The following is a 27,995-nucleotide window of genomic DNA, read 5'->3' on the forward strand; positions in this document are numbered from 1 at the left end:
TCCCTCAGTCCAAAGCTGTTTTTGTTCCTCAGATGTTGTGGCTGCCATGGGTAGAAAGAAAGGGAGGAATAACTTGTGGGATCTGTTCCCCATTCTTATGCTTTTTTCTTTTCTTTGACAATCATCTCCATCTGGAGTTCAGGAGACAAAGTCAGTGGTGATTGGAACCGTCTGTGTGTGTGTGTGTGTGTGTGTACATTGTGACAGGGTTGGGCCAGATGGCTACAGGAGAGTGATAAAGGCAGATATATCAGCCCCAGGTTAAGTAGATCCCTTTTCCCTGGGTAAGGTAACAGGGAAGGTTCCAGAACAGTCAGGAACTTTTAAGGAAACAATTAAGGCAGACAGGCTGATTAGAACACCTGCAGCCAATCAACGGGTAGTGATCAATGGCTCCATGTCTAGTTGGCAGCCGGTGTCAAGTGGAGTGCCCCAGGGGTCGGTCCTGGGGCTGGTTTTGTTCAATATCTTCATAAATGATCTGGAGGATGGTGTGGATTGCACTCTCAGCAAATTTGCGGATGATACTAAACTGGGAGGAGTGGTAGATACACTGGAGGGCAGGGATAGGATACAGAGGGACCTAGACAAATTGGAGGATTGGGCCAAAAGAAATCTGATGAGGTTCAGTAAGGATAAGTGCAGGGTCCTGCACTTAGGACGGAAGAACCCAATGCACAGCTACAGACTAGGGACCGAATGGCTAGTCAACAGTTCTGCGGAAAAGGACCTAGGGGTGACAGTGGACGAGAAGCTGGATATGAGTCAGCAGTGTGCCCTTGTTGCCAAGAAGGCCAATGGCATTTTGGGATGTATAAGTAGGGGCATAGCGAGCAGATTGAGGGATGTGATCATCCCCCTCTATTCGACATTGGTGAGGCCTCATCTGGAGTACTGTGTCCAGTTTTGGGCCCCACACTACAAGAAGGATGTGGATAAATTGGAGAGAGTCCAGCGAAGGGCAACAAAAATAATTAGGGGTCTGGAACACATGACTTATGAGGAGAGGCTGAGGGAACTGGGATTGTTTAGTCTGCAGAAGAGAAGAATGAGGGGGGATTTGATAGCTGCTTTCAACTACCTGAGAGGTGGTTCCAGAGAGGATGGTTCTAGACTATTCTCAGTGGTAGAAGAGGACAGGACAAGGAGTAATGGTCTCAAGTTGCAGTGGGGGAGGTTTAGGTTGGCTATTAGGAAAAACTTTTTCACTAAGAGGGTGGTGAAACACTGGAATGCGTTGCCTAGGGAGGTGGTGGAATCTCCTTCCTTAGAAGTTTTTAAGGTCAGGCTTGACAAAGCCCTGGGTGGGATGATTTAATTGGGGATGGGTCCTGCTTTTGAGCAGGGGGTTGGACTAGATGACCTCCTGAGGTCCCTTCCAACCCTGATATTCTATGGTTCTATAAGAAGCTGCTAGAATCCATTAAGGCAGGCTAATCAGGGCACCTGGGTTTGAAAAGGAGCTCACTTCAGTTTGTGGTGCGTGTGAGGAGCTGGGAGCAAGAGGCGCAAGAAGCTGAGAGTGAGAGGGCATACTACTGGGAGAGTGAGAAGTACAAGCATTATCAGACATTAGGAGGGAGGTCCTGTGGTGAGAATAACGATGGCGTTGGGAGGAGGCCATGGGGAAGTAGCCTAGGGAGTTGTAGCTGTCACACAGTTGTTACAAGAGCCACTGTAGACACTGCAATCCACAGGGCCCTGGGCTGGAACCTGGAGTAGGGGGCAGGCCTGGGTTCCCTCCATCCCCCCAACTCCCTACTTGATACTGGAGGAGTTGAACTGGACTGTGGGTTCCACCAGAGGGGAAGGTCGCTGGCCTGTTCCCCGATCCACTAGGTGGATCAGCAGAGACTGTGGGGATTGTTCTTCTTCCTTTCCCCATACTGGCCAGTGTTGAGGCTAACTGAGTGAACAGCAGATTTGAGCCACGAAAGTGGCCAAACTGAGGGCTGCCGTGAACCTCTGAGGCGAGAAAAGCTGCCAATAAGCACAGGACCCACCAAGGCAGAGGAGGAACTTTGTCACAATATCTGTCTCTCTCTCTCTCTCTCTCTATATATAGTGTGTGTGTGTGTGTGTGTGTGTGTGTGCGTGCACGCGCCCAGGTGAGTATAGTTACAGAATCATTCACAAGCAGCTCAGTAGTGTTAATAAAACCCATTTTATGCTCTTCTTACGACATTCAGTTGCATATCAAGTCAATCTCATTACGTCTCAATTGAGCATGTCCTCAGAAGGAATCTCATTCCAAGGCTTCTTGGGCTGAGATCACTATAATCTGCAGGCTAATTAAATACTTTGCTAAAGCCAGGTGCACTTTGGAGAGAGCAGCACATTAGCCAGGGTTTGTTTTTATCCAATTGTGTTCTTTCTTGCTGCTCCGTAGTGGGATCAAATGTAACAGCTGGGCAGCTAACCCTAGGCCAACCCAGGGGAAGGAGTAAAGAGGAGCCGAAATCAAGCTAGCTACACCTTTTATCCTACTATGGAGCAGTGAGAAAACACATTTCGGTAAAAACAAGCCCTGGCTAATGTGCTGCTCTCTCCAAAGTGCACCTGGCTTTAGTAAAGTATTTAATTAGCCTCCACCAACTTCTTTTCCTTGCCTGCAGATTTTAGTGATCGAAGCCCTGGAATGTGATTCCTTCTGAGGACATGCTCAATTGAGACATAATGAGATTGACTTGGTGTGCAACAGAATGTAGTAAGAGCATGGAATGGATTTTATTAACATTATTGAGCTCCTTGTGAATGATTTTTTGACCATGTATGTTGGTGACTTTTTTTCTCTGAATGTCACTGTAATCAGCAGTGAAAGTTGCTAGATTTGTCACTGGTTACTTTGACCCTTATTTCTTCACTAGGAAGTCACTAAATCTAGTGACAAAGTAGCTAAGTTGTCAACACTTAACCAGGTGATGATCCATTTGATTTTGTTGACACCTGGCTGAGGCATCAGTTTGCCTTTTGTCTCTGAGGAACTGGTTTGTGGCTGCTTTTCTAAACTTGGAACATGTATTAGTAATGTCATAGAGTAGATTTTTATAACTTTACATACAATGTTACCACATGTATTTTACCAGGACAATAATGATCAGCAATTTGAGTTTTCAAACGGTAACTCAGAAGGTATACTTTGTACAAAATTTATCATAGTCTTGTAAAAGGGGTGAACATAGGGGTACAGACTGTCACGGAGGGGATGGGGATGACAGAACTGGTTTGCTGCAGCAAAACAACAAGTGTGTAATTTCCTCATGGTTTAACAGTGTTGTCTTGATTTTGGAAAAGAGGCTTTGAAAAACAAGAGTCTATAAAAACAGTTCCCTCGCAATGCCTGGGCCCTTCTGCAGTCCCTTCCTATCCATTCACTTGCCGTGCAGTTATACTCTGAAAAGTGACAGCGTAAATGAGATTGTGGGTTTCCAAGGTCTCTTTCTGGCCTTTATATGTGTTATTGTTTGAATGTACAGGTCATAAGATGAGTTTTCCAGTGGCTCAACCTGGGAACTGAAAAACCATTGGGATTCTTTCTTCATCAGACATCACTGATAATAAAGATTCTGAAGTCAGAATGGAGCTGCTTGTTCTGTGTGATTCAGAATAGAATCCAGATATGTTAGGATCACAGCAGAACCTGCTAACAAGACTAAAAAAATCCCCGTGTAAGTGAAGTCAGTAAGCAGGACTCAGAAACACAGGGTTTAGGAATGGGGAGGAAGATAAAGCTAGTGATGCTGAAAATAATCCTAAATCCAGCAGATCTGTGATCTTCTGGCTTTTTTTTTTATTTGTTTTCCAAAAGCAGACTGCGTGTTCCCAGATTGTAAAGCAGGCCCAGGAAGAGGCAGAGACCTAGACCCTCATGAATAATAATAATAATAATAAATAATACCTAGATTTTATATAGAGCTTTTCATCAGAGGATCTCAGTGCTTCACAATCTTTAATGTAGTTATCCTCATGACACTCCTGTGAAGTATGGAAGTGTTCTTATTCCCCTTTTACAGATGGGGAATGAGCCACAGAGAGGTTAAGTGACTTGTCCAAGATCACACAGGAAACTGAATTTGTCTTTCCTAAATCCTAGGATAGTGCCCTCACCACTGAAGCATCTTTCCTACTCTTCATCCCTTGTGATACGAGCTCTACTGTGCCCCAACTCTCCAAAATATGAGAATGTGAGGCATATTAGTAACATGGATCAGATGTACTCTGTTCATTCAGTCTCCCCATCAAAGCCTTGGACTGGTCTTTATCTCATGGTCTCTGCTAACTGGGTGTGTTTGAGCTGTAAGTTTGGAAGGGATTCAGTGACCATGAAAATGAGGCAAGTGTTTCCACACTCTAGAGAAGAAATCGGTTCTGCTGACTCAATGGGATGAGGATACTCAGTAAAATGTATAATACAAAGTTCACTTCTCTCTTTACATTCATTTTCTGTGGTCTCCCACAAAATAAAGGGGAGCTTATATGATCCACAAACACACTCCTTGCTCTGGCAGGACAGGAGTATGCCTGGGGGTCAGGGCCTAATGATGAATAAAAGGAAGGGAACCCTTTCCTGGCAGTCAGCATGGTCCACAGCACCAACCTCAATGGGTTTTGCATTTCCCTGGAATGAGGAATTTGCATGGGGACTGTGCTTTCAGATGAGAATGCCAAAGTGCCTGGGAAAAACAGGAACGCCCACAGAGCCAGGAATAAGAGGGGACGGACTCGTGCCAGCAAAGACACCTCCAAGTTGCTGCTGCTTTATGATGAAGAGATTCTGGCGAGAGACCCTCTCCGGGAACAGAAGGATTTGGCATTTGCACAGGCCTATCTGAACAGGGTAAGAACGAATAGGCTGACGTTAGAGCTTTGTCCTCAGACAGAGTGTGAGTCTTGTATGTCTATTAAAATAAAAATAATCAAATTTCTGGCATTTCCGGTTATCATTTCCTGATAAATGTTTCCTCTGTAACAGAATTAACACCTGAGCCACTTAGCTGAAGAATCCATCCAGATCTGATGTGTTTCCAAAATTTGTAACCCACTTGGGATCAGTTCTGTCTCTTGTGATCATTCCATGCTCCTGAATCTAGAGAATTATTTGTTTGTTGGTACAGCAATTTGAAAATGTGAAGTAATGTATAAGTGCTGAGTATTGAAGAAGCTATTGAATTAACTTTTCTTTCCTCCTGAGTTTTCATAAGCAGGGAGAAAGTCTCATAACTGTCTGATGTGCTTTGCAGGTGCGCGAAGCTTTGCGGAATGTGCCTGGGAAATATGAAGACTTCCTTCGTGTTATCTATGAATTTGAGACCAGCACCCACAAGCCAACTGCTGTGGATCTGTATTCCACTCTCCAGACCCTGCTGCAGGAGTGGCCGCAGCTGCTCACAGACTTTGCTGCCTTTCTTTTGCCTGAGCAAGCTCTGGAGTGTGGATTGGTAAGTAAAAGGGAAGAAGCAAACAGGAGAGTTTGAGAAGACAAATGTAGTGAGCCTTGCAGGAATGGAGGAAGAATTAAGTATAGAGCCAGGGATAAATTGGATGGAGGTGCTAATTATTTAATTAACTTTTCCATAAAATCTTCCACAGTGCTGAGGAATGCTGCAGCATGATGCACAGCTACAGCCTTCCGTAACTTGGTATATCTGTAGATTTAAAAATCTGAACTGTTTACTGAAAACATATGGCCTGTTTTAACTTCTCCTCTGCATCTCTTAAGCCTTTAGAGATTTGAAACCAATTTCCAATCACTGCAGTTTTCTGTTTGAGCCCTGCAGTCCGCAGTCCTAAGTGAGTTATAAAACTCTTGGCTGGAGCATATATACTTTGCTTAGCTTCTCAAAGCGGATTAGAAATGCTTGTAAATATAGATTGGTGTGTCTGGAGTGAAAAGGTCCTCCTTGTTCTCTGGTCAGTTTGAAGAGCAGCAAGCATTTGACAAAAGCCGGAAGTTCCTCAGGCAGCTGGAAATCTGCTTTGCTGAAAATCCCACCCACCATCAAAAGATAATCAAAGTGCTGCAAAGCTGCGCAGACTGCCTCCCGCAGGACATTGCAGAGGTAACCAAACTTCTATGTATTCCCCTCCCCCTCAGCCAGCCCTGAGAATGCAGAGGTAGATACCCCATCGTGCTTTCCCCTCTGACTTTCAGATTGCAGCCTTGAGAGATACCCCCAGCTGGAGTAAGAGCAGAGAGAACTGATCTATCATTACCTCCATAAGATTGTACAGCTAATTGGCCCCTATGTATCTTCTCTTTCCCACCTTGCTTTTATCACCTTGCAGGTTGATGCTTTAGTTTGTCTCAAGTAACCTCTGCCTAGAATTTCTGGGGAGATTCTTCAGTGCCAGGATGATTCCTGGAAGTACTCTGATCCAAAAATGAACTATAGTACAAGTGGTAACACTGAGCCTGAGCTTTTGTGTTTGTTTCTAGCAAAGGGTCTTGTTTGTTGCACAGACCTTGAAGTCGTTGCCATGTTCCACCATTATCTTACTCCAGAGTTTTCTCCCACAGTTGAAGACCCAGATGTGGCAGCTGCTGAAAGGACATGATCACCTGCAGGATGAATTCTCCATCTTCTTTGATCATTTACGTCCATCAGCCAGCCGCATGGGAGACTTTGAGGAGATCAACTGGACAGAGGAGAAAGAGTATGAGGTGGAGACCCTTTCTCTAAACTAGGAGAGAGAAGTAGGGAGGCTTGGATCCCTCAGATTGAGAGGCTTAATAGGGAGGCTACAGACCCAGAAAGGAAGAGATGGGATAAAGATCTGGGATTGTGGGTGGCTGGGAATGGTTGGGGTGGAAATTTCAAATTCTTTCAGCACTTGTTACTTTTGACAAGATTGTAAACTTGTCACGCTGTCCTGAAATGGGGCTTCATGCAAAGAAAGCCCTTTGTAGGAGAGGTTTCAGAGTAGCAGCCGTGTTAGTCTGTATCCGCAAAAAGAAAAGGAGTACTTGTGGCACCTTAGAGCATGCTCAAATAAATTTGTTAGTCTCTAAGGTGCCACAAGTACTCCTTTTCTCTTTGTAGGAGAGAGTATGAAAGCTCAGTCTACTGACAGCTCCCTTTGCTGTGCTGGTAACACAGCCTCTGTGCTTCTTTTAGTTTGATGGGTTTGAAGAGGTGTCGTTACCAGATGTAGAAGAGGAGGAGGAAACCCCCAAGATGCAAACAGCCTCGAAAAATAAAAAGAGGAAAGAGATTGGAGGCCAGAACAATGACAAGGTGGGACTGGGGTATCTGAATAGCCCACAGCATGTGGCCTCTTCCATGCTCCAGGCAAATACATGTCTAGGACGACAAATGTGTCTGTGTAGAAATGGTCCCAGTCTCTAAAGTGTTAGACAACAGGATGAAAGGGATTAAAATGCTTCTGCCCAAACTTCACCTGCTTTGATCTCTGTTGGCAATTTACTTGCTTTAGTTCTCCCTGGGGTTTGTCAGACTGGCCCTGCTCTGGCTCTTTTTGTGGTCTGACCAGCCTGTGATCTGCTTCTGTTTGGTGTGCATGTGTTATCTGTGCAGTGCTCTGTGTGGATCAGGAAAGTCCATGTCAGCTGGTGTGTTTATTTCCAGGAGATGGAGTGGGTGGATGGGGTGAAGGAATGTTTGTGCTCCTGCCATGAAGGGAGCAGTGACCCCAAATTAAAGAAGAGCAAGAGGAGGACCTGCAGCCATTCCAGCTGTAAGGTCAGTTGAAGGGGCTGAGCACTGGGATGGTGTGGGAAAGGAACAGTTGTACTGAGTATCCCATTGTTTGGTGTCTGTTCTGATAATCCACCCAGGCTTGTTCTTCCTGTCTCCAGACTGTAATGTATTAAAACTAGGGCTGTTGATTAATTAAAGTTAACTCATGTGATTAACAAAAAAATTAATCGCAATTAAAAACATTAATCATGATTAATCACACTGTTAAACAATAGAATACCAATTGAAATTTATTAAATATTTTTGTATGTTTTTCTACATTTTCAAGTATATCTAATTCAGTTACAACACAGAATACAAAATGTACAGTGCTCACTTTATATTTTTATTACAAATATTTTCACTGTAAAAATGAACAGGAGAAATAGTATTTTTCAATTCACCTCATAAAGTACTGTAGTGCAATCTCTTTATCACGAACGTGCAACTTACAAATGTAGGTTTTTTTGTTGCATAACTGCACTCAAAACCAAAAAAAATGTAAAACTTTAGAGTGTACATGTCCACTCAGTCCTACTTCTTGTTCAGCCAATCGCTAAGAGAAACAAGTTTGTTTACATTTACGGGAGATAATGCTGCCCACTTCTTAATTACAGTGTCACCTGAAAGTGAGAACAGGCGTTCGCATGGCACTGTTGTAGCTGACGTTGCAAGATCTTTACGTGCCGGATGCGCTAAATATTCATATGCCTCTTCATGCTTCAGCCATTGTTCCAGAGGACATTCTTCCATGCTGATGATGCTTGTTAAAAAAAAAAAAAAAAAAAAAAAAAAGCGTTAATTAAATTTGTGACTGAACTCCTTGGGGGAGAATTGTATGTCTCCTGCTCTGTTTTACCCGCATTCTGCCATATATTTCATGTTATAGCAGTCTTGGATGATGACCCAGTACATGTTCGTTTTAAGAACACTTTTACTGCAAATTTGTCAAAATGAAAAGAAGATACCAATGTGAAATTTCTAAAGATAGCTACAGCACTCAATCCAAGATTTAAGAACCTGAATTGCCTTCCAAAATCTGAGGGATGAGGTGTGGAGCATGCTTTCAGAATTCTTAAAAGAGCAACACTCTGATGCAGAAACTACAGAACCCAAACCACCAAAAAAGAAAATCAACCTTCTGCTGGTGGCATCTGACTCCTGATGATGAAAATGAACATGCATCAGTCCGCACTGCTTTGGATTATGGAGCATAGCTGTCATCAGCATGGATGCATGTCCTCTGGAATGGTGGTTGAAGCATCAAGGGACATACGAATTTTTAGTACATCTGGCATGTAAATACCTTGTGACGCAAGCTGCAACAGTGCAATGTGAATGCCTGTTCTCACTTTCAGGTGACATTGTAATTAAGAAGCAGGCAGCATTATCTTCCATAAATGTAAACAAACTTGTTTGAGAGATTGGCTGAACAAGAAGTAGGACTGCATGGACTTGTAGGCTATAAAGTTTTACATTATTTTATTTTTGAATGTAGGGTTTCTATGTACATAATTCTACATTTGTAAGTTCAACTTTCATGATAGAGATTGCACTACAGTACTTGTATTAGGTGAATTGAAAAACACTTGTTTTTTTTACAGTGCAAATATTTGTAATAAAAATAAATACAAAATGAGAATACACACTTTGTATTCTGTGTTGTAATTAAAATCAATATATTTGAAAATGTAGAAAACATCCAAAAATATTGAAATAAATGGTATTCTATTGTTTAACAGCGCGATTAATCGCAATTAATTTTTTTAATCACTTGACAGTCCTAATTAAAACAAAAATCCAAAGGGGAACCACCAAAATAAGCACCTCCCTCTTATGAGCTCTAACTGTGCTAACCTTTCTCTTCCCATACACCTTCCATTCCCTTTTACTATCCTTCTTTGCCATGTTAAATAGTTGAGATTTTTGTGCTCTTCCAGAACAGAGGTAAGACTCTGTGTGGAGGAAGCTTGCTTAGACACTATGTAAGCTGAACCTTTATCTGCTCATGGATATAGAAGTTTGGTTTCCTAAAGACAAAGTACATAAACCACCAAGTTGAAGGCTGAGTTTGGACGGGGGGATAGTGAGGGTTCTAGGAAAATGCAGTCTAAATGAATTTATTCTAAGAATAGGTGCACAACTAGTTGAAACACTGTACTCAAGGAGTAGTTATCAGTGGCTTGCTGTCAAACTGGGAGAGTGTATCTATCAGGGTCTCTCAGAGGTCAGTCCTCGGTCTGGTACTATTTAATATTTTCATTAATGACTTGGATAATGGAGTGGAGAGTATGCTTATCAAATTTGCAGATGACATGAAGCTGGGAGAGTTGCAAGTACTTGGGAGGAGAGGACTAGATTTCAACAGGATCTTGACAGATTGGAGAACTATTCTGAAATCAAGATGAAATTAAAAAAAGACTAGTGCAAAGTACTACTCTTAGGAAGCAAAAGTCAAACACAGATACAAAATGGGGAATAACTGGGAGGCAGTAGTACTGTTGAAAAGGATCTGAGGGTTATAGTGGCTCACAAAGTGACTATGAATCAACAATGTGATGCAGTTGCTAATATCATTCTGGGGTATATTAACAGGAGTGTCATATGCAAGACATGGGAGGTAATTGTTCCATTCTACTCAGTATTGGGGAGGCCAATACTGGGACCAGTTCTGGGACCACACTTAGCATGTGAACAAATTGGAGAGAGTCCAGAGGAGAGCAAAAAAAAGATGATAAAAATTAGAAAATTTGACCTGTGAGGAAAGGTTAAAAAAAACAGGTCATGTTTAGTGTTAAGAAAAGAAGACTGGAGACCTGAGAACAGTCTTCAAATATGTTAAGGGCTATTGTAAAGAGGACGGTAATCAGTTGTTCTTCCTGTCCATTAAAGGTAGGACAAGAAGTAATTGGCTTAATCTGCAACAAGGGAGATTTAGGTTAGATGTTAGGAAAAACTTTTATTGATAAGGGGAGTTAAGATCTGAAATAGGCTTCCAAGGGAGGCTGTGGAACCCCATCATGTAGGTTTTTAAGACTATGTGTCAGGGATGGTCTAAGTTTACTTTGTCCTACCTCAGCTCAGGGGGCTGGACTTCTTGAGGGCCCTTTCAGCTCCATTGTTTCTATGATTCTACACGAGCTGTGGTGCTACGGGTTGGTCAGATACACTGAGAGTCTGTTTGTAATCTGTGAAGTTCTTCTGATCTGCAGGTGTGTGATAGCAAACCCTATAAAAATAAAGATTCTCAAGAGCTCACTAACAGCCTGACTCAACGAGAGTTAAGCCCTCAGCCTGAAGGAAAGGAGCTTGGGACATGTAAGGAGCCTGCAGAGGAGTCTCTGGAGTACAGGGATGAAGTGGAGAATGGCCAGAGCAGAACAAAAACCATGTCTAGGAAAGCAGACTCCCTGGCTTCAGGTCTGTGAAGGTCATATGCATGGGCAGCTGTCACTGTGTAAATTTTGCGGACAAATTGGGATGGGTCTTGAGTGTCGTCTAAATACAGATTCATTGAGGTTAAAATGAGGATGATTAGAAATAGTTGTTAATTCAGCTCCTTCCATGTGCCTCACTTTGGCTCTAGGTGGCCTAAATACCCAATCTACAAAGTATACCTGCCCCCATGTCAGTCATCTTAGCCCACCTGGACAAAAAACACCCATCAAATCTAAACTATTCTGATGGATTGTTTGTGGAACTCTCCCCTCCATGGGACTGGAGAGCCTTCCTGCCAGCTCCACAAAATTACTAATTTATGTAAGCTCTCCTTGCCAGCACACTTTTCCCTGCAATTCCATCTATCCAGAGTACTTAGTTATTCTCTCTTTTCTCTCCCCCAGTCCCCGCCTGTGCGATCAAAATACACAGGATGACTGGCAGTGTAAATACACTAAGGGGGCATACCCCTCCTGTCCATAAATGCAGTTGGATTACAACTTGCTGGAGAAGATTCTACGTTTGTGTACCATGGTACCTAGCACATATGGAGATGCCATCTTGTTTTCCATGTTTAAGTATTAAGGGGCAGGCAGCACCTAGTGCACATTGGGATACTAGCATGTGCAACACCTTCTCACAGGCACAGGATATTCAGAGTCTCGCTAGCTGTGATTTACCTCTGCACCCAGCACTCTTACACAGTAACATAATTAGGGAAACTGCACTGGGGAGTGATCTGTGCAAAACACAGCAGAGGTTAAAACCATGTTCTCTGGTTTCTCTTTGTGCTCCAATCTAAAATCTCCATCCTTCAGAAGTTCCTCCTTCTAATCTTTTGGGGTTTCTTGGGCAGGATCTCAACTAGAAGGACAGTTGATCTGCTGCAGAGGTGTCTCTTCTGAAGGAGCATTGCCTAATAGCAGGGTCCTAGAACTGAGCTCTACGGGAAGCCCTCTGTGCTCTGCAAAAGCTGGGGTCACTGCTGTCGTGGACACTGCAAAAGAAAGTCAAACTGGAATTACTGACTCTGGATTTAATATAAAGCTGCCTCAACAGAACGAAAGCAACCCTTATGGTCTAGGAAGTGATAGTGAGACAAGATTAAACCAGAGATATGGAGGGACTGGAGAGGGTTCCCTTGACCTTGCCAAGCATGTTTTAGGGTCTGATTCAGCTACAAGGACAGGCTGCACGGGAGCTGATCGCTTTCCTGGAAGGAGCTCACAACAGAAGATAGCCCTTCAGTTCAAGTCATCAGTTAAACCTGGACACGCTCCTTCAAAATCAGGAGGAAGAGAAATGGAGAGATTATCTTTCCCTCTGGAAGGAAAAACTGAAGTGAGGAGGAATTGGTTGGGAGCAGTTAGAAAACTCAAGTTGAAGACACTGGAAAAGCATGTCCACTTGCAGGTCCCCAGTGACCATGTACTATCAGAAGCAGATGGTACTGGCTGCAGTGGAGTCTCTCCTTTTGGCCGGGAATCACAGATCAGATTAAAGTCAGATGAAAGTAACTGCTGCTTCAAGGTGCAGCAACAGTTTGAAGAGCTGGAATGTAGAGCAGTTCCTTCTGACATGGGACAAAGGGAGGATGAGCAGCAGCAGAAAATCATGGAAGCCACCGTGTGTGCAAAGAATAGCAAAGTCAGCTCTACTGGGGAGAAGGTTGTTCTCTGGACCAGGTATGTGCTCGTGCATCATATTTTATGTTCCTGTTATACTGTGTCTGCAGTGGCTTATCTCTCAGCTGCTATAGTTTCCCTTTTTTCCATCTTGCTGTCTCCCCTGTTCCTGATGTCTTTCCTTTTGTCTTCTCATCTATCTTCCTCTTGCTCTCCCGTCTAGTTTCTTACTAGAGCAGCCCAGAACAGCAGCATAACACTTTTCATCCCAGCTGTTAAACATACTGCCTTGTTTCAGGCAGGTTCTAATAATAAGTCCAATATTTTGGGCTGGGAAAGAAGTGGGTTTTCTCTAGGAGCCCCCCTGCACATGGGCAGCGTGTGAACCTCTGGCTGAGGGAGGCTAGCCCCCAGCCCCGGCTTATTGGGGGGATGGACTCAGAGCCTGGGGGACTACTGGAGCCACAGCTGCATGCAGGGAGCATCATGGCAGGCGGTGGGGTCATGCCTGGCTGTTTGGGGAGGCAGCGCCTCCCCCTGCCTATGCGACCCGCTGCCTATGCCCCTGCCCTAGAAAGGCTAAGCACATTGTGTGAAGCTGGCCACTAGAGAGAGAGAGAGACTTAGGGTGAGAGCCATGAAGATGCCGAAGTCCTAGTTTTAGGCACACCTTATATTCACGAAACTCCTGCTTGGCTGTTGCCTAACTCTTGCACCTAAATTTACTCAGTGCCCAACTTTTTTTTTTCCTTGGGCCATGTGTGCTACAGCCTCACTCTAGACAGCTAGGCATCTGTCTCCTGCATATGCATATACACTACTGCCCTATGATAGGCATCTGGACACACCTGTGTCCCACCTAAGCCTCACCGAGATTCATAAACAAGGAAAGATAGGTGTGTGGCTGCCCAAGTTGTAGGCAGGGGACCCAATCTGGTAGGTCACCTCTGAGCATGCCTACCAGATCCACCCTTTCTGGTGAGTTCATGCAGTATAGCCCTGCGGGGAGGATCTCCCTTGTAATCTTTAGCCTAGGGGCTAGGATACTCGACCACAATGTTATTGATCCTTATTTCAAGGCTCCTGCCCTACTAAGGGAGAGAAGGAATATGAACAGGGATCTGCCACCTCTCAGTTTAGTACCCTAACAACTAGGGTATGGACTATGCTGATGTGGCACTCCCTCGGTCTCTCCTATTGAAGTTCCATGCTAATTAAACAATGGAATACTTAAACTAAGCTAGAGAATGTAAGAGTGACTCCATGGCCGAGGCTAGCACACTTGTGGGAGGTGGAGATCCTTGCTCAAATCCCTTCTCCTTCAGGAGGGGGAGAGGGGGTGTCTCCTACATTTTGGATGAGTACCTTATGCACTAGGCTAAAGATTGCAAGGGTAGTCTTGCCCCTCTCCTCCCCCACACACACTGGCTCTTTTGTTTCAAATCCTGTACGCAATTTAAGCAGCCAAGCACCAATCTTTCTCCATTGTATGACTCACTAGCAGAGCTAGATGCCTTCTGTGCAGCCCAGACTTGGGTACCTATCTCTGAAAGAGGTCTGGTTCGTATTTCCCAGTGGCTAGATTAGGTGACTCTTGGCCTATTGTGCTGGCTTTGTGAGGTGCAGTCTAAGGCCCACCATAGGTGGCTAACTTGGGCTTTGGGGATTGCAGAGTTGTTCCTGTGACTTTTTTTTCTAGGCACCTAAAAGTTAGACACCGTGATGCTCAGCATTGTAACAACCTAAGTCCCTTTGTGCATCCCACCCTGACTCAGGCCGAAGTGCACTGGTGGGTTTTTTCATACTTGAGGTGGCTGTAGGGTCAGTCTCCTGCTCCAAGCTGTGTCCATAACTGTGATGTATTGCTTACAGGGAGGCCGATCGTGTCATTCTTACCACCTGCCAGGAGCGAGGAGCCCACTTGGAAACCTTCAGTGCTATCTCACAGGAACTGGGCAATAAAACTGCTAGTGAGGTAAGTGCTTGTATGTGAGAGGGGTGCAGATCATTTTGAAAGCTGTTAAGAAGGGGTTTGCAAACTGGGGGGTGGGGGGGTGTCACGAGGTTATGTGGGGTAGGGGTTTGAGCTGTCCGCTCCACCCCCAAAACCCACTTTGCCTCCAGTATTTATAATAGTATTAAATATAAAATAGTCACACTCAGAGGCTTGATGTGTGAAAGGGGTCACTAATACAAAATTTTGAGCACCACTGCTTAGGGTAGTGGCTTTCAAACTGTGGGTTGCGACCCAGGCCAGCAGCACTGACCAGGCTGTTAAAAGTCCTGTCAGCGGTACTGTCTGGCTAAGACATGCTTGTCCCTACCTGTTCCAACACCGTGCAGTGCCCCAGAAGCGGCCAGCAGCAGGTCCGACTCCTAGGCAGGGTGGCCACGAGGCTCTGTGCACTGGCCTTGCCCCCAGCATTGGCTCTGCACTCCCATTGGCTGGGAAGCTGGGGGGTGGGAGGCAGTGCCTGCGGGCGAGAGGTATTTGCATGCCTCCACCTAGGAGCGGGATCTGATGGTGGCCGCTTCTGGGGTGCAGCGCGGTCCGCAGTTTCAGGACAGGTGTGAAACCTGTCTCTGCACTCCAGCTGCGCCACTGACTCGGAGCTGCTGGAGGTAAGCCCTTGCCCCAGACCCCTCATCCCTGGTCCCACCCCAGAGCCCTGACCCCCTCCCATACCGCAAAGCCCTCAACCCAGCTCTGTTGGGTTGCGGACATCAACAATTTTGTTCAGCTGGGGAGCCAGAAAAAAAGTTTGAAAACCACTGGCTTAAGGGACTGAGAGATGGTTACTGCATTAGCCTGCGTGCCAAGCATACCTTGTGCCACAAAATGGAAAAAAAAAGTCCACCTGCATAGCTTATCAGTCTGTGCAGAAGAGTGCTGGGACTGTGATTGCACAAGGTTTTGGAATTTAGGATGGTGCATTAGCAGAGTTGTGAGCTGTTCAGAGATATCGTGACCCCAGTGGTGTTTCCCACCATCATGTACTAGCCTAAACTCTTGAATGTCTAATGTGCCTAAATCCCCTGTAGGTTGATTTTGTAAAGGCTTTGCCTTGAGGAAGCTCTGTGATGTTTCACACTGTTTGCTATTAACACTAGATCAGGGGTTGGCAACCTATGGCATGCATGCCAATTTTTAATGGCACACTGCTGTCCGCCTAACAGCAGTGTGCCATTAAAAATCCTGCCCTGCCCGGCCTGCTCTTCTCTGCTCACCGCTCTCTCCTTGCAGGACAGGCAAGCTTCCCCCAGTGTGCTGGGTTCCTACCCCTTCTCCTCTCCCTCCCTGTGGCCGATTAGCTGATGGCCCTTGCTACAGAGGGGAGAGGGGAAAGTGGAGCTGAAGCATGCTCTCTGCTCCAGGGACCTTGGAGAAAGGGGGTGGAATCAGCATATCCCCTCCAGCCTCCTGCCGTGCAGGGGGCTGGGAGCACCCGCATGACCCCAGCCCTCTGCCCTGACTCTTACACCCCCCACATCCCCACCCCCATCCCTCGCACCAAACGGGAGCTCCTGCACACCCACACCCCACACACATTCCCACCTGCACCCCTCGCACCAAATGGGAGCTGCCTAGGTAAGCGCTCCACACCCAAACTTCCTGCCCCAACCCTGAGCCCCCTCCTTCATTCTAGCTCTTAGCCAGACCCTTCACTCCCAGGCCTGTTCTCAGTGCAGAGATAGGAAGAGAATGGCTAGAACCAGGGAGAAGGTAGGTACCTACTTTATGTGGACAGGGCCGGGACCCTGACTGGTAGGAGCCTGTGGACGGAACCCCAGACTGGCAGTAGGCTGAGCTGCTCAGCCCACTGCTTGTCTGGGGTCCCGGCCACCGGCTCTGCTCAGCCCACTGCTGGTCTGGGGTTCTGGCTGCCGGGGTGCTGGCCACAGGCCCCGCTCAGCCCGGTGCTGGCCTAGGTGAATGGAACCCCAGGCCGGTAGCGTAAGATCAGCATTTTAATTTAATTTTACATGAAGCTTGTTAAACATTTTGAAAACCTTGTTTACATATGACAACAGTTTAGTTATATAATATATAGATTTATAGAGAGAGACCTTCTAAAAAACGTTAAAATGTATTATTGGCATGCATGCGAAACCTTAAATTAAAGTGAATAAATGAAGACTTGGCATACCACTTCTAAAAGGTTGCTGACCCCTGCACTAGATAATTAGCTCAACTCTGTAACTTAACTGCTTTTGTGTCCAGTATTTTTAAAATGGTTCCTGGGTACTACTTTTCTTTCTCCTGTGATGGGATTGGAGTGTGTTAAATGCTTCTGCTTTCACAGTAATTTCCAATCTTAGTGCTATGTATGGGTGGGACCTACAAGCTGCCCCACTGTGCATGAGCCATTTATTCTCAAGTCTCTCTCCATAATCAGGTGTCCCACCGCTTCAGGGAATTGATGAGGCTCTTCCATACATCCTATGATGGAAGTTCTGAGGATGAGGAAGACGCAACAAGCACCAGCAATACTGACCAGCTGTCAGATAAGGATCTGCTCCTCTCTGAAGAAGAACAGGATGACTAAACACCTTTGTGCTGGTGGACTAACTAGTACATCACAAATGTAGGTACTAGCCCGTTTGCTGCTAGAGGGATGCTCTGGTGGAGGCAGGAATATTTGCACAGGACTGTAACTTAAAATGGCACCTTAATTTTTTGGATAATCTTGCTACATGTATAACCAACTAAATTCATTCTACAGGAGCACAGGTCTAATGTTTGATACACAATTAATAGGATAATGTTACCCTGGCAGCTTTTCATTCCGCAAATGTGACCTGCATGACTAAAACTTAAAAAGATTCCACTGGGGCAAGGCCTTTCTCTGTGTAACAAAGATTTAAATTGAACATCCTCATGATTTATTGCAGATACAGCAATAAAAAACTTGTAATTACTGTATCATAAGATGTGTCCTGTTAGATGAAGTAAATGCTTTCCCACATTCAAATTTTGTAAATTTCATTACTGTCCCCTTTTTATATCTGGAAAGGCTATAAGCTGAAATGATCCATGTTTATTGTTCAGTCTCATTCTAAAGCATAATTCTGTTGTGATAAATAATGGACAATGCTGATGTAAACTGGTAAGTCTCGTACTTGAATTACAGAGGTCTAAAGCCACCCTCTCTATGTAACAGATGCAGCACAACTGTTACTTAATTTGCAGTAACATTTTATTCTTTAAAAAGCCAGTGCCCTAGTTCAACATTTAAAAAAAAAAAATCAAAGTTTCTTCTTCCTAAAGTGATAAGCGGTAGAGTTAATCTGAGTCTGCTTCCTCTTCAGATTCATCAAACTCCAAGCTTGTTTTATAGCATTGGGACAGCGTTCTTAGCTCATGTAGGGCCTCCTGAAAATCATAAAGTTCAACGCCTGCAGAGAAGAAGCTAGCCCAGCGCTGTACATCCACTCGATGCAGCTCCTTATATAAACTGTTGAGAGCACTGTACAGAGCAGGTGATGACTGCAGTGCTGTTAGGACAGGGATGCTTTCGACTGCTGTGGAAAAAACATCTCCCCTGAAACATCTCACATTCAGAGTATGTCACCATGTTCCCTTCCCATTCTACTTTTAAAATAAGTGTTCTACCAGGGAAAGGGGTCTTGAGAGCGCTTGTAGGACAGTGCCATTGGCATGCACTGGCCCTACTCCAACAGCTGGAAAAGGGCTAGCTTTAGAGGGAGGTATTCAAAAGCTGGCACCCTAAGTTCCTAAGCTTTTTTTTTTTTTTAATTAACCCCTTCCTCACATACAGGGGTATGAGAGAGGATCTTACCTGTTGAGCACCTAGGAAGCTTGTCCAGGAGGAAACCATGCTTGTTTAGAAGAGCAGAGAAAAATTGGGGGTATGGGGGTAACACTTTACATGGGCCCTGAAGCAAATATGAGGTGCTGCCAAGGAAAAAGGAGAGAATTATCCAAAATTCACTATAGACATTTCATAATTAGCAATCAGGGACCCCATCCCCCAAGCAGGCTAGTCAGAGCATATCACCGACCTGAATGTCCCTGGGCACCGAGCACGTAAGTAGCTTCCTAGAACCTCCTCCCCAGTTTCACAAGCATGTAGGGCAGACTTGGGTTGTGACCCTGGAGGAAGATTACTGCAAAGAAAAACAAGTAAATGCATATTGTAGGAGTGCCTGAACTAAGATGCTGGTAACTGTGTGGCTGAGCCACAGGGGGCCAGGAATGGTTCTACCCTGATCTAAAACCAGCCACATGTACTAGAACAATGCAAGGGTCCTGTAATTCTTAGTAACAAGAGATTCTTCCTTATTGATGCCAGCCTGTCAAGTGATAACCTGACAAGCAAAGCAGGCCTTCCACATATCCTAAAGGTTACTTGCTTCAGCTCTTTTGGACCAGTAAGAATTTAAAGGCCAGAGTCCCTCCCTTAAGAAGCCCCTATTGTCAGAGATCACCATGGATAGGGGCCAGCTCTGAAAGACAGGTATTTGATCTAGCTGTTTCTTACCTGATAAGATTTTCTTTGCCAATTCCTCTCAGCACAACAGACTGAGCAAAACAGCAGCTGTCCTTTTGCTCCCCACACGAAGACAATGGTGTCCATGGCACTGCAAGCTGGTAGCTGCACAAAGCATCTGGGAGAGACTGACCATATGCCATAGGAAAGGGTACAGCAGCCCCTGCAGCCACAACCTGAGAGAGAACAGGCCAATAGAAATGTCTGTAATAATCTGATCTCAGCTTTTTCTGGAGATCAGGGGGACTCCTGCAAGAGATCTGTATCCAAAACTACCAGCAGACAATGCAGCATGTTATATAACATCTACATACACAGAGGCTCAATTTATAGGCAAGAGGAAAGATTCTGCCAGTGAGAGTTGTGGGAACAATGCTCAACAGAAGACAGGCATGAAACAGAATAGCTACAGTAACACATTCAGCATATTACTTCTACCTTACACTATTCAGCCCCTCCAGCTTCACTGTGGCCACTAATGATTTCCTTTAGAAGAACACTACCTTTCTCCCAGAGCTGTTAAATGCATCTGCAAGCTGTACCATGGAGAACTGGGAAGAATGGAGCCTGTATGGAGCACTGAGGGTATCCAATGCTGTTGCCAAGATTGCACTGCTGTGATAGTTTAGAGAGGCCTACAGAAGAACAATTGAACCACAGCAAAGTTAGAGGAGGAAAAGGTAATTTAAGATTGAATTTCAGACACTTCCATTCCTTAACTAAACCAACTAAAAGCAGTTTCTCTTTGGAATGACCAAGGCAGAGCAGAACAGCCCTAAGGATACAAACTGTTACAGTTTAAAGCCCGAGTGACTTGACATTCATGCAGTAGAAATCTTAATAAAAAAACTGCTATTGTTGATTATCTCATTAGTAATTTTTCAAATGACAGAATAGTGTTATGGTCATCCCATATGTTCTGCTGTGCATTCCCAGTTGAGGGGCTCAGGTCACTGAGACCCAGTCCTGAAATCTACAAAGTTTTGAGCTTTCTGCACTTCAACTAGCATTGTAAAAAGCTGATTAAATCAGAAGGGAATGAGCCAGTGTCTGTCTGCAATTACAATGCTGCACCAATTTAGATTTCCTGTACAGTCACCCATATGCATTACCTCCAGCCTTGGACTGAACCAGTTAAACAAGAGTTGAGACTGCAAACTGAATTCAATCATGTGAATGAATCCATCTTAGTCCTGTAACTAGAGCCCTGCAAATCTGTGGATATCTGCTTTATATCCACAGACCATACCTGATCAGCTGTGTATACATATTTTGTATCCAGGCGGGCTCTACCTACAACACAAGGTAAGTGTGTGAGACAATTCAGGAACCTGCAATTATTACAACTAATGTAAAGGGCCATAACCCAGAGTTAAAATGGAGAGTGCAGTAAATGGCATCAAAGGTAATTGGAATGTAGGCTCATGTGTGAGCAGAAAACACCTGGTAAATACTTCAGGCCTGTGAGTAATCAAAGGGTTATTAAATAGATCACCAAGGTCACTGGACAGACCAGAACTAAGGGGTTGTAGGTTTAAAATTGAGGAAATATACAGAGATGGAGTTACATAATCAACTTCAAAATTAGGGATAGGATTAGGCAGGTCTGGAGAGACAAACTATTATTTAGAACTTCCCCCTATATAGAACATGAGCTTTATTTTTTAGCATGGGAGGATTTAGCCCTTCTGGCACAAAGTTCTGACTATATACACTAGTGTGGTCAGGCCTTTCCAGACAGAAAACGTTCCCAAAAGCTTCCAGTCTGCGTGTCCAGTCAGTGACCGTGTATACTCACATCATAATGTACATATGGGAGTGTAACAGGGGCTTCTGGTTTGAGTCCCAGACTTCCATTGAGTGACAGTGGGCAAAAGAGTGAGCTGTGAGTGGAGAGATGGACAATTCCCAGGACTGTGTTCATCAGCCTGTAAAAATCCTTCCAGGACACCTGCGGACAAAAGATGCCAAAAAATCCACACAGCTCTGCTTGGCACTTAAACAATTTAGCAATTAAACATGATGCCCCCAAATTAATCTGCCCTGGCCTTAGGCTCCTTTGGAAGTAAAAGTGCTATGTGAGGCACAAAGAAGGGCAGCTACTGTTGCAGTATCCACTGCACGAAGACACTCTTTTGCTCTATCTTCTTCCTTCTCAATATCTGTTTTATAGGAAGCAGCCTGAGTCAGAACGTGTGCACTAATTTCAGGAGATCAGGCACACTTTTTCCACTGCATACTTACCCCAACATTATGAATGACTGGAGTCAGTCCCCATGTCAGGATTCCTCTCCCTGAATACTCATCATGGAGCAGTTCTGTCACCTTAGCTCCAACTCCAGAAAATCCATTGTTCAAGTCGCACAGAATCTGAAAACCCTACACCAAAAGGGACAAATAGTGTTTGAATTTCTACCAAAAGTTCAATTGGCAGAGTTCCCTAAACAGGTCAGGTAAATGTAGCCCCATGTACCTGCAGATAATCACACTCTTCCACGTAGAAGTGCAATCTATCTTCCAGCTCCTCTAGGTAAGTGGAGTTGTGCAGGAGGCTTTCACCTTGTCCAAAGGCTTCAAGTTGACTGGACTCCCTAAAAGAAGGACAAGGTGAGCATTTAACTCCACTCCCTCTTTTTGTGTTTTTTAGCAAGTATCCAGTTAGGCTGATCCCTAAATTGCAGTCAGCAGCCATGCCCCTTTGTGAAGCTACCACTTTGCCTCAGTTTGCATTTGAAGTAAAATAAACATACCCATCATAGTTGTACTGATGTATCATGAAGATGCTTCTGGGATGCAGATGCACTCGGAGGTAATCAGACCAAACCTGCACGCTGCCTTCCAACTGGTGACCCTTCTGGGAAACATGCAGCTGTTTAGGGAGCTGAGATACATCTGCAAAAAGAACATTTGCAGATAAAGGTTCACCTTCCAACACTTAGCTTCTAATAACCCAGACAATGGGATCACAAGGCTCTCTGCTAAAGTGTTTTTGATTTTAAGCCAAGGCCCTAGTACTTTACACACAATTCTCTTGGTAACCTAGTCCCACACTTATTTCCTGTGCCCTTCACACCATGGCATTATCCCAAACCCCTGCCTCTGTCACAGATTCATAGCAACAGGATAGCATTATTATAAAACTATTACCTGTGCGTAAAATTATACTTTGTGCTAAATAGAGTGCTTTAGAGCTGAATACCAGCATACAACACCAATCAATGGAGGAAAGCAGCCACAGGAGGGAGTATGATGAATTTGGACTTAAAATAGGAGGAGAGATTAATAAGACTGGGACTTCTCAGCTTGAAAGAGAGACTATTAATGGGGGATATGATAGAGGTCTATAAAATCATGACAGGTGTGGAGAAAGTAAAAAGTGTTATTTACTCCTCATAACACAAGAACTAGGGGGTCACCAAATGAAATTAATAGGCAACAGGTTTAAAGTCAAACAAAAGGAAGTACTACTACTCACAACGCACTGTCAACCATGGAATTCTTTGCTAGAGGCTGTTGTGAAGGCCAAGACTATAACTGGGTTAAAAAAAAACCTAGATAAATTCATGGAGGATAAGTCCATCAATGGTGGTTAGCCTTAGTTTTGCCAGAAGCAGGGAGTGGGCAACAAGGGATGGCTCACTTGATGATTACCTGTTCTGTTCATTCCCTCTTAAGCACCTGGCATTGGCTACTGTCGGAAGACAAGATACTGGGCTAGATGGACCTTTGGTCTGACCTAGAATGGACATACTTATGTTCTCTAAGCTCATGATTGACTGCAATGAAGTCCCTTCCCCATTTCACTCGCTTTACAATTCTCCATTCCTGTGATCTTTCACCTAAACAGACATATAGGCACCGAAGACTTACATACCTTTACTGAGAGGAAGAGCTCTGGGACTGAAGTCTCCATCAGAGGATATGCCTCCCTGCAACAAAAAGCTCCAGAGACAGGTTTTATTATGGCATTGCCTCACTTGTAAATGGATAACAGGGCAATATAGTGGGAAGGGGCTGGGAACATTGTTCTACATCTGTGCTTCTATGGTACACTGTACTTTCATAAAGTCTTATTTATTTCTCTAATGATTTTATCCTGAACGACCCCAAAGTGGTTCACACAAACAGCAGTACTGTGATGCATGCTGCAAGGCACTAGGGGAGGAGTGCAATCTTAATCAAGGACACTAATGGTAGATCTTCAGCCTGAATTTGTAGAACACAAGCTACAGAGATGTGTTATTTGGACAACATTTCATCCATTTCTTTCACATCAAAACAGAAGACCTTTGATTTGCACAGACAGCTGAACATTAGAGAGAAGACCCTTTCACAACTCTTGAACCCTCTTAAAAAAAAAAAACACTGTTGGTGCAATGCTAATGGCTGCCTTTGGTCCACTTACAGTTATACTTTTCTCACAGTTTGTGCAAGAACAGCTTTCCCTCCTATACCCATCACCAATAATAAATCCAGAATCTACATTTGTGTGTACTGGCCTCCCTCTGATAGTCTTGCCTTTACTGCAGCTTCTCAGTCTCTCTGCCCTTGAGCATTGTCACTGGAGACATGGAGAAGTCAGCTGCTCTGCTGGTATTATGTTCAGAAAGGCCTTAGGAAGGTTTAAGGGGGAAATAATTCCAACCACATGTTCTTTTACAAAAAAGCAAGCAGGAAGATCAACAGGATCTGGGCAAGTGTGTACATGGTGTAGAGGAAGTAGAAAGGTCTAGACCAGAGGCGGGCCAACTTTTTGGTCTGAGGGCCACATTGGGTTTCCAAAATTGTACAGAGGGCTGGTTAGGGGAGGCTGTCTCTCCCCAAACAGCCAGGTGTGGCCTGGCCCCCCACCTCCTATCTGACCCCCCCGCTGCTTGCCCTCTGACAGCTCCCCCAGGACTCCTGCCCCATCCAACCCCCCTGCTCCCTGATGGCCCCTCCTCTTGACTCCTGCCCCATCCACCACCCCCTGCTCCCTTTCCCCTGACTACCCCCTGCCGCCCCATCCAACCCCTCCTCTCATTCTGACTGCCCCCTCCAGACTCCTGCCCCATCCAACCCCCCTGTTCCCCAACCCCTATCGACACCCCTGACCACACACCCAAACTCCCCTGCCCTCTATCCACTCCCTCCGCCCCCTTACCACACAGCCTGGAGCACCAGTGGCTGGCGGCGCTGCACTGCCCAGAGCGGCGGGTCAGGCCGCGGCTCTGCAACTGGGCTGCCCGGTTGCCCAGAGTGTGGCGCGGTGCATTGAGGCTGTGGGGGAGGGGGAACAGCAGGGAGGAGCCGAGGGCTGGGCCACGCGGGCCGTCGTTTGCCCACCTCTGGTCTAGACACCAAAACCTACAAACAAGAAAAGCAACTATATCTAACAAAGCTTGTTGTCAAGACCAAAACTCTGTTAATTTAGCATCTCTGGTTCTAGGATACAAATCAAACCCATTCAGTATCTACACCTTGAGTTCTGGCTTCTCACCTCCAGTTTGCTGAGGTCTTGTAGAAAAAGATTCTTTGCAGGAGGGTCTTCTTGATGAGTCGACAGACTACCCGGCCTGAAAAATAAATCCCCTCATTATTTGTACTACAGGAGCACAAGGAGCTTCAGAGAGCAAGATCGCACTGGGCATGTAGCAAGACAGTCCCCCCCCAAAGAGCTTACAGTCTAGTACAGGGGTGAGCAAACTGCGGCCTGTCAGGGCTTTGGATCTGGGCCATGGATTTTCCACCCCCACTCTGCTCCAGGAAGCAGCCAGCGCCATGTCCCAGTAGCCCCTGGGGGATAGGGAGCAGAGGGCTCCATGTGCTGCTCTTGCCTGTGGGTACCTCCCCTGAAGCTCCCATTGGTGAGGAATGGGGAACCGCGGCCAATGGGAGCTTCAGGGGCCGTACCCACAGGCATGCAGAGCCCTCCCCCGCGGGGTGGCAGGGACATGGTGCCAGCTGCCTCCCCGAAAGGCACAGGGCCAGGGCAGGCAGGGAGCCTGCCCTGACCCTGCTGTGCGCCGCTGCCACCTCGGAGCAGCTCCAGGTAAACGTCGCTGGGCCAGAGCCCACAACCCAAACCTCTCCTGCACCCCACCCCACACTGTTATAGCAGCAGAGTAACCTCTCCAGCTAAGAGGATGAAAGAACAAATGGTAACACTCACCAAGCTACCGAGGTGTCTCTTTTCATGTCCCCATATAAACATCCCTCTTCTTTCAGAGAGTTGAGGCTTCCTGCACAAGAGAACAGGTCACAGGGTTTGCAGTACTTGGGGCTAAAGACAGTAAGAAAGCCCACCGTATTCTCCAGCCCAGATGAACCCCGCCCCCAAGAGGTTTGCCCGACTAGGCATCACGAGCCTGCACAGGCAGGGGGTGAAGCGCCGCTTCTAGCGCCACAGCCAGGGCCGGGGCAGAGTCAGCCACGCACGCCGGTGGGATGCCCGCCCCACTGGGCGCAGTCCTCGCCCGCAGCTCCCCGGACCCTTGGCAGGAGGGCCGCCCGCACGCCGCCAGCGAACAGCCGCCCGCCCACCTTTCAAGTCCATCAGGATGAGGCGCGGCGCGTAGGTCTCCGGCCGGCCGAGGGTCCGCCCAGCGCGGTACAGCACATCGGGGCAGATCTCGCGCCCCGCCGCCTCCGAGTCACGGCTCCACGCAGCATCCTGCGGCGGAGAGAGACGGTCGGTGCGAGCAGGAGGCCGCGCCCCGGCCCCAGGGAGTTGCCAGTCCCCGGCACGCCCCGCACAGCGGCCTCCCGCCGGCCGGAGGGGCCAGGCGAGCAGGCGTCGAGATCAGATGGCCCGGGCAGGCAACGCGAGGCCGGGGAGCGCGTTTGGGCGGGGATTCGGCCGGCGGGCGCGGCGGGGGAGCGGGATGCCGGCAAGGCGGGCCGGGCCCGCGCCGGGGAAGGTCTCGGTCAAGGCGGGGGAGGCGGCTCGGGGGGTCCGAGGCAGGCCGGGGCGGAGGCCGGGGCCGGGCCCGGGCCGTGGGGGGGTCCGAGGCAGGCCGGGGCGGAGGCCGAGGCCGGGCCCGGGCCGTGGGGGGGGTCCGAGGCAGGCCGGGGCGGAGGCCGGGGCCGGGGGGGCCGAGACCGGGCCCGGGGGGGGCCGAGGCAGGCCGGGGCGTGGGGGGGGCCGGGCCCGGGGCGTGGGGGGGACCGGGGTGGAGGCCGGGGCCGGGCCCGGGGCGTGGGGGGGGCCGAGACAGGACCAGGAGACTCCACACCTGCAGGTTCCACCAGTGCGCGCCCACGAACCCCGCGTAACTGCCCAGCTGCAGCGTCACCGCCGGCCGCGGGGTCCCGCCCGCCTCGAACATACTTCAACCGCCAGCCCCGGGACGGCCTGGAGGCGGGGCTTTGATTACTGACTTGGTCCCATTGGCTGAAGTACTTGTCATTTGAGAGTTTCACCAATCCACAACTAATGCCGCAAAATGTAGGCGGGCCATCTCCTGATTGGAAGCGGCGCAGCAGCGACCGGGTCATGTAACCTAGCAACACAGTCACGTGCGACTTCGCCGGCTGTCAATCTTCGCGCCGGTTGCGATTGGGCCGCCCCGGCCGTAGACCCCACCGCCCGACGGGCTGGGAGCTCGCGAGACCTCGTTTTCGCCTGCGCGAGCAGGGACCCCACTTGACCCGCGAGCCCACGGCCCCCCCTCCTCATGCCGCCTATAGCGCCAGCCCCGTGACACCCCCGGCCGCCTCGCCTGGCCTGAGACATTCCCTCCCTCCAGGCCGCCTATAGCGCCAGCCCCTGACACCCCCGCCCGCCCCGCCCCGCCTGAGACATCTCCTCCCTCCAGGCCGCCTATAGCGCCAGCCCCTGACACCCCCGCCCGCCCCGCCCCGCCTGAGACATCTCCTCCCTCCAGGCCGCCTATAGCGCCAGCCCCTGACACCCCCGCCCGCCCCGCCCCGCCTGAGACATCTCCTCCCTCCAGGCCGCCTACAGCGCCAGCCCCTGACACCCCCGCCCGCCCCGCCTGGCCTGAGACATTCCCTCCCTCCAGGCCGCCTACAGCGCCAGCCCCGTGACACCCCCGCCCACCCCGCCTGGCCTGAGACATCTCCTCCCTCCAGGCCGCCTACAGCGCCAGCCCCTGACACCCCCGCCCGCCCCGCCTGAGACATCTCCTCCCTCCAGGCCGCCTATAGCGCCAGCCCCTGACACCCCCGCCCGCCCCGCCTGGCCTGAGACATTCCCTCCCTCCAGGCCGCCTACAGCGCCAGCCCCGTGACACCCCCGCCCACCCCGCCTGGCCTGAGACATCTCCTCCCTCCAGGCCGCCTACAGCGCCAGCCCCTGACACCCCCGCCCGCCCCGCCTGAGACATCTCCTCCCTCCAGGCCGCCTATAGCGCCAGCCCCTGACACCCCCGCCCACCCCGCCTGAGACATCTCCTCCCTCCAGGCCGCCTATAGCGCCAGCCCCTGACACCCCCGCCCGCCCCGCCTGGCCTGAGACATCTCCTCCCTCCAGGCCGCCTACAGCGCCAGCCCCTGACACCCCCGCCCACCCCGCCTGGCCTGAGACATTCCCTCCCTCCAGGCCGCCTATAGCGCCAGCCCCTGACACCCCCGCCCGCCCCGCCTGGCCTGAGACATCTCCTCCCTCCAGGCCGCCTACAGCGCCAGCCCCTGACACCCCCGCCCGCCCCGCCTGAGACATCTCCTCCCTCCAGGCCGCCTATAGCGCCAGCCCCGTGACACCCCCGCCCGCCCCGCCTGAG

The 27,995-nt window shown here is 47.9% G+C and overlaps 2 protein-coding genes across 10 annotated transcripts in view; one reads left to right on the forward strand and one right to left on the reverse strand.

The window, feature by feature from the left end:
* The window catches only part of GON4L (gon-4 like), a 53,260-nt gene extending 35,527 nt beyond the window's left edge, over window positions 1–17,733 (forward strand). For 4 of the 6 annotated variants that reach the window (XM_084613231.1, XM_084613228.1, XM_084613226.1 and 1 more), the window contains 10 exons: window positions 4,656–4,837; window positions 5,241–5,438; window positions 5,916–6,059; window positions 6,518–6,661; window positions 7,116–7,235; window positions 7,587–7,700; window positions 10,910–11,117; window positions 11,992–12,820; window positions 14,633–14,735; window positions 17,158–17,733. In XM_084613231.1, the coding sequence (XP_084469357.1) occupies window positions 4,656–4,837; window positions 5,241–5,438; window positions 5,916–6,059; window positions 6,518–6,661; window positions 7,116–7,235; window positions 7,587–7,700; window positions 10,910–11,117; window positions 11,992–12,820; window positions 14,633–14,735; window positions 17,158–17,307 (2,192 nt within the window). In that variant the 3' untranslated portion in view covers window positions 17,308–17,733. The remainder of the gene's footprint in view (window positions 1–4,655; window positions 4,838–5,240; window positions 5,439–5,915; window positions 6,060–6,517; window positions 6,662–7,115; window positions 7,236–7,586; window positions 7,701–10,909; window positions 11,118–11,991; window positions 12,821–14,632; window positions 14,736–17,157) is intronic. The other 2 variants (XM_084613229.1, XM_084613230.1) reach the window with 2 other exon arrangements.
* Window positions 17,734–17,940: 207 nt separating this feature from the next.
* Window positions 17,941–26,891, reverse strand: MSTO1 (misato mitochondrial distribution and morphology regulator 1). 4 transcript variants are annotated; one of them, XM_084613234.1, is made up of 15 exons: window positions 26,487–26,888; window positions 25,795–25,924; window positions 25,424–25,493; window positions 24,752–24,827; window positions 24,416–24,618; window positions 23,147–23,214; window positions 22,023–22,164; window positions 21,746–21,863; window positions 21,517–21,651; window positions 21,071–21,223; window positions 19,776–19,907; window positions 19,264–19,448; window positions 18,785–18,889; window positions 18,562–18,677; window positions 17,941–18,280 (listed from the first exon to the last, which is right to left on the reverse strand). In XM_084613234.1, exons 1-15 carry the CDS (start codon window positions 26,577–26,579, stop codon window positions 18,045–18,047), a joined length of 1,962 nt encoding a protein of 653 aa, XP_084469360.1. In that variant the 5' UTR covers window positions 26,580–26,888; the 3' UTR covers window positions 17,941–18,044. The 4 variants fall into 4 exon arrangements, with proteins under 4 accessions (XP_084469360.1, XP_084469359.1, XP_084469361.1 ...); XM_084613233.1 differs by having other exon boundaries at window positions 17,941–18,283; window positions 26,487–26,884; XM_084613235.1 differs by lacking the exon at window positions 19,776–19,907 and having other exon boundaries at window positions 17,941–18,283; window positions 26,487–26,891.
* Between the last annotated feature and the right edge of the window lie 1,104 nt (window positions 26,892–27,995).

This window comes from Lepidochelys olivacea (genome assembly GCF_965140295.1).
Source record: "Lepidochelys olivacea isolate rLepOli2 genome assembly, chromosome: 24".
Lineage (NCBI taxonomy): Eukaryota > Metazoa > Chordata > Testudines > Cheloniidae > Lepidochelys > Lepidochelys olivacea.